At 41.2% G+C, this 11,540-nt stretch overlaps 1 protein-coding gene across 4 annotated transcripts in view; it reads right to left on the bottom strand.

Annotated features, from left to right (window-relative positions):
• CSNK1G1 (casein kinase 1 gamma 1) overlaps positions 1-11,540 on the bottom strand; it is a 51,742-nt gene that overhangs the window by 25,632 nt on the left and 14,570 nt on the right. For all 4 annotated transcript variants that reach the window (XM_072147930.1, XM_072147928.1, XM_072147931.1 and 1 more), the window contains exons 2-4: positions 5,958-6,353; positions 2,713-2,753; positions 299-368 (exon numbers count right to left, since the gene is read on the bottom strand). In XM_072147930.1, coding sequence (XP_072004031.1) covers positions 299-368; positions 2,713-2,753; positions 5,958-6,138 — 292 coding nt within the window. In that variant the 5' untranslated portion in view covers positions 6,139-6,353. The remainder of the gene's footprint in view (positions 1-298; positions 369-2,712; positions 2,754-5,957; positions 6,354-11,540) is intronic.

Raw genomic sequence — 11,540 nt, 5'->3', positions numbered from 1 at the left:
TCCCTTATTATTGCTGCGGGTGCATATTACATGGATTAAAAGAAACGCACTTGATCTTATGCATTTTTTATCCATGTAATATGCACCCGCTGCTTTCTTTGCGCCATACCATTGTTGTTTCCATGAGTGCCGCAGACCGCTACTTTTTCTTGTATGTTGGATCATGGAAGTCGAGGATTTGGTAGCGGGCACCGCTGCATGGCTTGCTCGCAGGAGGACACTTGGGTGAGCAAACTGGATGTGTTTCTATATATCCAAAAGACAAATAGTGAACTATTAAAACTAGCAAACTATTTACCTGTACTTCCTAGTTGCTTGTAAAACCGATATTCCAGATGAAGCTGAGGAGCACGGGATTTAATTGGTTCCTTAAAAGACAAAACATAATAAAAAATGTTTTTTTTAATATGTTCATTTGTAAACTACATGCATTTTTAAGATAGGTAAAACTAAAATGATATTCCTGGATATTCCATACAAAACTGATTATCTGCAACTGTTCAATCTGTAAAATTTGCATGAAAAGCCCATGCAATTTAGCGGTTTAAGCTGCTGTAGACAATAATTCTTTATTTATATAGCGCACACAGATTACGCAGCGCTGCACAAAGCATGTCAAATTGGTCCCTGTCCCCATGGGGCTCACAATCTAAACAACCTAACAGTATGTTTTGAAGTGTGGGAGGAAACCGGAGTACCCGGAGGAAACCCACGCAAACACGGAGAGAACATACAAACTCTTTGCAGATGTTGACCTGGGTGGGATTCGAACCCAGGACCCCAGTGCTGCAAGGCAGAAGTGCTACTCACTCAGCCACCGTGCCGCCCAATCAGTCCTGTGTGGGCATTCTGAAATAATACACCAGTGTGCTTGGTTAACAATCCTTGATCCTAGTGGTAGATTTCATTTTAAAAGGGAACCTGTCATCAGTGGCCCTTTTTATGGCTCCGCCATATCCCCATAGAGAATAGTGCACACATTGCCAAAGCATTTTAATAGTAAAATTTTTTTTTTTTTTTCAGGAAAAAAAACTAAAGTTAGATCAAAGTTTACCTTTCTGTATGCAAAGCTCACCCTGGGGAAACTGCTGCATCATGCCTCAAATAAATTAAACCTCCCATGTCCCCCATATACATATCTGCCCCACCCCTCACTGGCCACTCCCATGGGACTAGGGACACAGCTCTGCAAACAAAGGTAAACTTTGATCTAATGTAGAGTAAAACTGGATTTTCTGAAAAATAACAAAAAACTCTTTGGCATGGTGTACCCTACTCTCTATGGAGACATGGCAGAGCCAGAAAAAGGACTCCTGATGACAGGTTCCCTTTAAAGGGATAACATTTTTTCACAGTTTAGTACTTTGTAAGCACTAACCAATAGACTTAAGGCTGCCTGTGCAGTACAGGGAATGTAATAACATCTGCACAAAAGCTGTAAGACATGGATCCTTTCTCCAAGTAGTAAATGGAATTAGGAATCAAGGTCAGGTAAACAAAGCACAGAGTTAACGACTTCCTTCTAGCTTCTTAGCAGCAGTCGGCTGGTTGGCATTATAGACATGGGTGGAGTTTCCTCTATTCCAGCAGTTCTTCAAAACTTTAGCTTTACTATTGTTAAGTTTAGGATTATTGGACTAAGACAAAAGTAGTCAAAGAAAGAAGAAAATATGTTCTATGTGGATACAAGTCACTGAAAGAACACAATATAACAACACTTTCAACAGTTCTGTTCTTATTAACTTCCCATATTTTACTGTCTTTACCCACTGATAGAATAGATAAACTAAATAAAAACATGCAAGACAGACACTCAGTTAACCAAGGGCGTCTCATACCAATGTAAAGCATCTGTCAAATTCATGTAGATGACTTTTGTGTAGGGGTTCTTCCTAGTACAGAGATCAGTAGGAGAACAGAAGAATAAACAGCAGGCTGTGGGGGAAACTTCTATGTGAACTGGCTTCTGATTTATGCTCTAAATTATGATCTAAACTCCATACTATAATGTAGTAATAGGGCTTTCATGTACTGGTAAAGCAAGAGGTTTCAACACATGATCATACATCCTAACCATCCTGGACTAAGTGGGACAGTCCCAGTTTTTTGGCGCTGTCCTTCCGTTACAGGCGCCACATGAGGCGGCTAAAGGGCAGGGGTACACCGTAACAGGAAAATGGAGAACAGGAGGCCACAATATGATGGGGATAGAGAACAGTTTCCACACCATGTGAGGAGGGGTGGGGTAGGAGTACAGATCGTATTATGTACAAGTTTGGAGAGATAAAAGTGGAAAACAAATGTAAAGTTTTATGTATTGTGGAGTTGTGGGTCCATAGGGGGGTTGGACACAGTAAGAGTCATTATATTATGTGGGGGCCATTAAGGTAGACATTACACTATGCTTGTGGGTGGGGCAATGAGAGTGTTTAGAAAAGGGGAGTGGCTTTTGTCCCTCTTTCTCTCGCCCAAAAGTTGGGAGGTATGCAAGACCAATTGCAGTACAATTTGCATTAAGTTACTGAAACAAATGGGAAGACACTTCACAACGTTCATGTGACCTGTGAACTCTGACACATTGAACGAGGAAGCCAGCCTTAGTTTATACATGTGCTTAACAGCAGGAAAGGGAAGGAAGCTGGAATTTAGGTCAGGAAACTGGAGACAAATGTATTCCTGACAAAAGCACAAACATGAGCGCTGTATACCCACCAGTTTAATTGCCACATATTCATTTGTATAAAGATTCTTGCCTGAAAGAGAAAGAATACAGAGACAATTACATACCTGCAGAAACATACAGTCAGCGGACAATGACCCTGCCTTGGCTTATGAACGATCTTAGACTGCCCAGGAGAGTGAATGTTTGACACACTGTCTAGGAGAGAGAACGGGAAAGAGTACCTTTTTCAACCAAGTTTGGTTTTAACTTGTGGATTTCCTTTAATATAATTTCTTCTAGTCTTCCAGATCACCATCTAGATTTTAAAAAGTCTCAAAATCTGGAAGGATCACTATGCTTTACAGTAGACAAACTTAAAATTTGAAGTTCACTTTGCAGCAATTACCCATTTACTTTACAGACGAAACAGACAGGATTCAAAAGACAAAAACGACTCTATAGAAGGCACCATCATCGTGTCCTCTACTGACAACAGATTATGTCACAGTTTATCTACAGAGCACCTAGAAAAACCATACTGTAGTCTTCAATAAGTGGGCTCCAGTCCATTGCTACTATGCGATTGCTAAAACACCGATCAATTAATGCTGTTAATGGATCAGAGGAAAAGCTTTGGAAAAATGGAAACTTAAGTAATAGTAGTTTAATTATTTAGATTCTATCCTTTAGGCCAGTGATGGCTAACCTATGGCAATGGTGCCATAGGAGGCACTCAGAGCCCTTTCTGTGGGCACTCAGGCCATCACCAGATATGACTCCAGGTATCTTCCTGCAGTCCCAGACAGACCAGGACTTGCTCTGCACAGAGCTAAGTGGCAGCTCTACCTGGGACTATTTTCTGCTTTGTTGGTGTCCTCAGGGTGCTGGTATCAATGAAAACTGTGACAGAGAATGGAGTATAAATCACAAATTAAATTTCTGTGTTGGCACTTTGCGATAAATAAGCGGGTCTTTGTTGTAGTTTGGGCACTCTGTCTAAAAGGTTTGCCATCACTGCTTTAGGCTAATTTTTTTAATGGTGTCCTTCAAGGTTGTAGCTACAACTGCAAATAGACAATTTTTGTAAAGTTCTTAAACCTGGAGAGATGTAAAGAATAAAACATGGAGAAGAACTTTTTGAACTCTAGAACTATTCTTCCAAATACAAATAGATGCCTTCAATGGCTTGTCATTCAGCCCCACAAGACAGAATGTTCACTGATGTTTAAAGTCAGAACTCACAGAATACTGAGTAAGGGCTCATTATGTGGACGCGTATATGTCCCCATAGATGGCAATGGCTGCGGTACGGTGCACGGTTCAGCGCCGCACACTGGGAAAAGATAGAGCATGCTCTATCTTTTCCAGAGTGTGCTGCCGTGTGAATGTACCCCAATTCCTCCAAAATAATAAACACAGAGCATCCATGGGACAGAGGAAAAAAAACAAACAATAACATGTCTGCTGCCACCAGGTAGAGAACATGAGGAAAATATACTATAAAGACTTATTACATAGAAAAGTGCCAGGGCAGCCATCCTATCCCCAGGACACTGGTAAACAGGGCAGCACTTGACAAGTCTCCACTTGGATGGCAACATCTTATGTCTAGGAATGGCTGTATTAGTGCATTAATAAAAGCCTTTATAAAAATTTTCATATGAGCCAGAGGTGCTCCAGCCTATGTCACCGGGACACCTCTTGGCTGCACTGTCTGATTTTTTTAAGCACGCTCCTGGTCTCGACCATGTGTGTGCGCGAGTGCATGGCAAAGCACAGAGTAGGGGGAGGGGGGTTGTTTGAACATGAATAATCATTTGGCGGAGCCAAAAGGTGCGCCAACGACATAGACAAGATCACCTCCAACTCATCTGCAGGTTTTTATGAAGAATTTTTAAGGCCGGCCCTGGACTTAAGATGTTGCCATCCCCTACAGTAAAGAATGAATGAAGAATAAATAAATCTGTCCTTTAAAGGACAGATTTAAGCTACACAGCCTAAATTGGCCTTCAGTGCTATATTTTGTAACATCTTTTCACCTTGAAAATGCCCATTACTGTGCACAGTGTTACATTTGTGTCAAAAACACAAAATCCACAACCACCATGAAAATAAAAAAAAATTAAAAAACTGAAAAATTTGATGTTTTCCATCAAAACTTTGTCCATGGCTACAAATAATATGAATCCAATCATATTTTGAAGAGATTTTCTTTGCACAATGTGCAACTTGACCTGCAAAATGTATTTTGAAACACAACCTGCATCAATTCTCTGTGGGATTTCATCATTTTCAACAGATAAGGTTAAAGCAGTAGTAATTTGCAGCTAAATTTGCATAGACCCATACGTCCGCAAATGGTGGCAGTGAGCTCCTTGCAGCAATGGCAAATTCGAAATGGTAGGTGTTGGTTGTCACTCCAGTACAATGAGCACAGAGCCAAATCAGGATGGAGACGATTTGGGTTCTCCTCACCTCCATGCTGTACAATCTGCAGTTTACGGCCACTGGACAATGCTGGCGCCCTTTAGTGTGCCGCTGGGGGTCCAGATTTGTGCAAGATTTTGGTTATATTAGTGTAGCCCCTTTGTGACGTGCAGGAGAGGGGTGGGTATTTAGTATTTAGAGCTGCATGGCTAAATTTTTTTCCATGCCCCTATGGAATATCTCACTTCCTAATTTCTTTGGAAAAACTATACGTTTTTCTGGATGGCTGTGGAGTTCCTATCCCACTTATATATATTGTATCCTTGGGAAATCGGTGGCCAGGTAGTCGTGGAACAGAATTAATTATAACCCACTACTTTGTTATTTCAGGTAAATTGTAGGATACCAATTACAAAATCCTTACTCATTAGTATAGGTCTCCTGGCCAGTTACATAACACGTACCCATCTGTGTCCACATTTGTTTGTGAGTATGCTGAAGGGGCTTCAATATGGAACACAGATTATTCCCAGGTTTTGGAAGCAAAATCTTTGGAAGCAAACTAATTGATGTGGGTGAGGAAACAGATATGGTGAGGCTTATGGAGATCCTCAGTGCCTGCAGAACTAATTGAGGGATTGGCTTCCTTTGTCTCTTGCCACCAGAAGACAAGTCCGAGATTTCTTTGAACTGCATATTGGCAATACAACTACCTTTTTTTTGTTAATTCCAATTCTGTATCTAAAATTCTGTAACAAAACCTGCAGAAAGATGGTGGTGGTGGCTGCTTCTAGCTTTCAGGAGCAAGTGTCAAGCTGGTGTTGCATGTTATTTTAGTTAACAATAATAATAACAACAACTATCTTACCTAACCGTAGTTCCCCAAAGTTTCCACAGCCAATCTTCTTTCCCACCCTAAAGTTGGGTCCCACCATAAGAACCCCTGAGGAGGTGGTCGAGCTGGACGGCCGGGAGCTGTGACCAGTCCGTACTGGCAAAGCCTTTGTTGCTCGTGGTCGGTCATCCTTCTCCCTGTTGCTATGGTCCATGTTAATATACCATAAGAGCTATTTCTCCAAATCCCAGCTGATGCTAGGAGACTCCCAAACCAAAGAGACAGAAAAACAATGAGGTGGTCAAAAATGACCCAGCAGAGTATCCTCAGGGGTCAAATAAGCTGTTCACATCACCGCACAGAGATGCCAAGGTACCATTTCACATCCACACAGCAGCTTCATGATGGAGGTGTCCCATAAAGGATATCCTTTACAGAGGGAAAAAAAAAGTTAATATATTATATATACAAATCTATATTCATGATCAATGTAACATGACTTATCATTACAGAGTAATCCCCACACTTGTTGAGCTTGCCAAAAAGCACTTACAAAAACTGCCCATAACTGATAGGAGTTTCAGGGATAGATAGATAGATAGATGGTAAACTATGACTGATCATAATAAACCTCCCCAGAGTAACAAATCATTTGTATAGCACCAACATTTCACACAGTACCCAAGAAAAAATAATAACAGCAGTCATTTACCCTTTACTGTGGTTACAGAAATATGGGTATCCTTTACTTAAAGAGAACCCGTCATGCAAAATAACCCCCCTAAACTAAATATATTTTCATAAACTGCCATTAGAGAGCATTGCCTCTATCCCTTCATTGTCCCGCTACATGCCTGTAAACCTAAGCAATGAGGTCCTAAAGCTGTATGCAAATGACCTGTGAAATGTCCAATGAAGCATTAGCATATTCAAGCTGTCCACTCTATTCATGAGTGGGAGGCACAGCCACACCCCCAGTGCATGACTGACAGCCTGTATAATGGTGTGAGGCTGTATAATGATGTGCTTCCTGGTGCTGGTGGCCACGCCCCCTGCAGCCTGTGTGTGCATTTGTGTGTGTTTAGGAGAGATACAGCAGCTCCAGGCTGCAGCCATGTTACAGCAGAACATGTCAGATTCATGTGTAGCTGATGTCTGTGTCTCTCACCTGTATATTAGGAGGATGCAGCATGTCAGCAGATGCAGCACACACACTAGCAATGCTTTACTATACATTACACACAGACATGAGCAGGGGGAGGAGAGGGGAGGGGGAACAGGAGTGACATCACTGCCTCTGACCATGTGACCAGCCTCATTTACATGATAAAAAATAGATGATTTTACAATGAATAATGTATGAAATAACTAGATAAAGGCTGGGATGGGATACTTGTGAGCTGCTCCAACAGGTAGAGGTGACAGGACTAGTGACACAGACCTGATGACAGGTGTCCTTTAAAAGGAACCTGTCACCACATTTTCACAGATTACCTAGAATTAGAGGGGGGTTTTTACTGCTCGCCCCTCTCATCTACTCATCCCCATGCCTTATGTCTCTTTACTATTCATCAGTTCATGTCATGTGATCAGGGCATCTTAACAATAGCAAACTGTACTATATGTAATAACGAAGTCACAGCAGCCTCCATGGACTTCTACTCCTCTCCATCATCCATGGAGGCTGCTGTGAATTAATGTGATAGCATAGATCAGTGATTTTCAACCAGTGTGCCGTGGCACACTAGTGTGCCGCGGGGAAAGTTCCCCAAACTATGGTGCCACCTGTGTTTTGTTTCCCAGAGAAATGTAAAATGAGAAATACTATAGTCATGAGGCTGGAGTACTACAAGTACCAGCTCATATGCTGAGTATATGAGCTGGCACTCGTACTCTGGCCTCATGGCCATAGTACTTCTCATTGTACCCCTTTATTTTGCAGTATATTGTGTGTGTCTTTCCACCATTCCTGCCAGGATATCCCTTTTGTGTTCATCGAAACAGGCCCAGGTTTCACACCGAGTGAGAAAAATAAATTTAGAATCTATATTATTAACTATATGTATAATATGACTGTTTTAGTGTCATTTTGTGCTATTTTGGTTGGTGGTGTGCCCCTGGATTTTCTAAGTATAAAAAGTGTGCCACGGTTCAAAAAAGGTTGAAAATTACTGGCATAGATGGTGTGATCGCATACATACAGTTTGCCATTGTTAGAAGGCTAATGGATCTGCGTTGATGTCACTCTAGCAACATGACAAATGTAACGCAAGTACCATGTAAAAAAAAAATTGATAATATGTCCTTTAAGTAACTAGAGCATTATAAGTTTGTAGTTGAATATTAGCAGACAGTCCCAAAGTACAAGGAGGCAGGGTAGTGATTTGAAGAGACCCCGAGCTGTCAGTCAAAATAATGGGGCGTGGTTCACTGTCAGCCTGGGATAGAAGAGTCAAAACCACTAGACAAGAATCCAAAAAGCAAATTTGCATATCAGAAAAATGGCTGTAATTAATTAACAATGCCTCACTGGGAGCTAATTTTAGGTGATATGGGGAGGTCAGTGTAGTAAAATTCTGGTGACAGGTCTTCTTTAAACTGGGAAATTAGAGCTTTATTTACTCCAGAAACTGAAGTGAATAATGTTAAATGTGTTAGCCCACGGAATGTAGTATTGGGGCACAGACTACTACAAAAGTAAGAAAATATTGTAGCGCCTATAATAAATTTCCTTGGAGGCTTTATTGTACCATTGTATCCAAAGCAGAATGATATTCATAAAGCTCTATGGGACAATCACGTACAGGATATCGCCCACTTCAGAAACATGTGGCTCCTCACCCCTAAGGAGGAAGCCTCTATGATTCATAGCACTCGGACACAAATGCATGAATCCTGCCGAGCGTGTGCTTAGCATCTCTTCTGCACTACAGGTTAACCAAATGCAGACTGGTGTAGGTCCCAGAAGAAGATATTCGATAAAAAGGTATGAGATGAGAAAAACTTCAGAGGATACTGGGAATTAGGCCATTGCTCACGGTCCCATTACTTTCCATTTACTAATGTACATGGGCTGTCGACTACACACACCGCAAAAGATATAGCAGGTCCTAATCCTGAGAATACCTGCAGCCACGGCAGTCATTTCCCATGGACAATAGCGGATGAGTATTGCATCAAAAGGGCAACAAACAAGGATCATGTTACCTCCCCTGCTTGTAGCCTGTAAAATGCACACTTTCATTGGGATGAGGCAAAGCAGGCTCCATGGTGGATGGAGAGGAGAAGAAGACCATGAAGGCTGATGTGACTTCATGAGATTACATATAGTACAGTCCGAATACCAACAAACTAAATGCAGAGCGTAGGTGATCTTGGAAATCTCAATGTAAACTTCAATATAGTCAGCATGTTATAGTAAGATAAATGAAAGAAAAATGATAGAAAAAAAAAGGAGATGTAGGGCAGACAGAAATGGATTGTAAAGTGGAAGGGTGTCCGCTGCAGTGACAGGTACAGAACAATAAGTTGACAAACAAGTTTCATGATAAAATCTGAGGGGGGAGTCAGCAGCAGCTCAAATGCAGAGACAACCTTTTGAGGGTCCTCTACCATTACTCCAAGTCCAGCTACAAATCTGGAAAAATCTATACTTCAATGTCTCACAGAAAGTTAGTATAAAACCAAATATTTATGATATTGGTTTTATCTTGGATGATTACTTGGAGCATATGCTGAGAAATTGGCAAAATGACAATGTCATGTTATTACACTCGTAACTAAAATTTTAAAATTAGAAATAAAATTGTGCATGAGAGCAAAGCCCTTGCAGTTTTCACTTTCATATACAGTAGCAATGCTTTGATAGTCAGTCTTTCCAGAGAAATTATTCCGCCCCTTTGTGCTGCTATAAATAAACTCCTGCATCGCACCCATGCCCGCCACTGGTCGACTCCACACATCAAAGCACTTATTAACCTGGGTGGAGGTTTCCCTGATCTGTTTACTTGATGAATGTCTCCCGCTCTGCATAAATCCACAGTAGGCTTTCATTGCTGACAAGACAAAAAAAACCCTACATTGAGGTTTCCTACTAGACACCAACCCAGAACAGCAAGAACACAAGAAAAATAAAAGAGAGTCCTGCTTCCCATGAGGACAGTATATCAAGGAAAAGGCTACACAGTCCTCGTAGGGGAATATGTCAGCAGTTTTGACCCTAAAGTTCATTTGTATCACATACTTAAAACAAAAACAGATTTACTAAGAGCGTGCGCCACTATTGGATTATCTGACACATTAACTGCACATTATTTGGGCAGATTGCACTAGTTTTCAGATGCCTGGGCCATTGTGTTATGACGATGTACCTGGATGATGGGACTTCAATAAAGTCAAGAGGGGGCATTCCCAGCAAGATTCTTCTCCATCCCCGACTCCTTACTGGTCTTATATATACAGCTTATAAAGATTTATTTCTACATAAAAAGGAATCGCCCAGAAGAGGACATCATTGTGATAATAACACAGTCCTGTGCGGCAGTACATAAATATATCACATTTACAGACTTCTTACTCCTAAAGACTGATGAGACATGGGGTTGGGGGAAGCGTGGATTTAACATACAAGTCGTTGTTAAGGAAGGGTATTTCCAGGGAAATGAAAACATTGTTTCAGATGTACAATTCCAAATAGAGCAGTGATTTCAAAAGGAAAAGGCACAATACACAGAGGCTCTACCAGGAGTTAGACCGGGAGCACTTTAGTAATGAAGCTGACACTAGTTGGGATCAACAGGAACCATGAATCAGATGGGCTGGATTTTCCTGTATGTTACTATTCAGCCAAAACCTCTCAACTTTTTTAAGTTATCTACAATAAAAGCCTAACATCCTGCTGCTGGGCATTTACCAATAGTAACATCCCTCATTTTCCCCAAACGGTTATGCCATCTCTATATTTTCTCATACATTGGGGGTTGTGGGGATTTATAAATCCATTCACGATAAGGAATCAGAGGGGTGACTGTGTGTGGTGCTGAGGACCATTGGAATATTACCTACAGAGATTCCTGGGTGAGGAACCAGAGACACCATGACTATGCTCAGTTATATTTTCAATGTGTAGGAGACTACTACTGAATTGTTCAGGCTAAGCTGTGATCTTGTAGAAACTTATTTTCTCCAGAAGATCCTATTCAGGTTAAGGACATCTGGCTATTGGACTAAATGGTGATTTTGCTAATTTCCTAATGCAAGTGGTGCAGGGAGATCCATAAGTGGTTAAACAGAACAGGTCAGATATACAATAGCAACCAAAGCTTTGGTTAAAATCAAAGTGAAAAGATCCTGACGGGAAGACAGTTTCATCCAGTGCCGCTGTCTGTTCTGTGCAATGAGCTCATCCAGAGATCAGCCCATTTATTATTGAACAGCTTGGAAGGACAGGGGAGAGATTAAGTAATGCATTAAGGGGAATGGACTTCACCAAGACAGACGGACGGACGGACAGATACACACTACAGTGCAGGAACACAAGGATCAGCTTGATAATCTGAAAATCTTAAGACATTCTGAGACAGTAAAAATAGTAATTTTCCAGAATAATATTCCTCT

This window comes from Engystomops pustulosus, chromosome 4, assembly GCF_040894005.1.
Source record: "Engystomops pustulosus chromosome 4, aEngPut4.maternal, whole genome shotgun sequence".
Classification (NCBI taxonomy): domain Eukaryota; kingdom Metazoa; phylum Chordata; class Amphibia; order Anura; family Leptodactylidae; genus Engystomops; species Engystomops pustulosus.
This window is presented reverse-complemented; position numbering and strand designations above follow the sequence as displayed.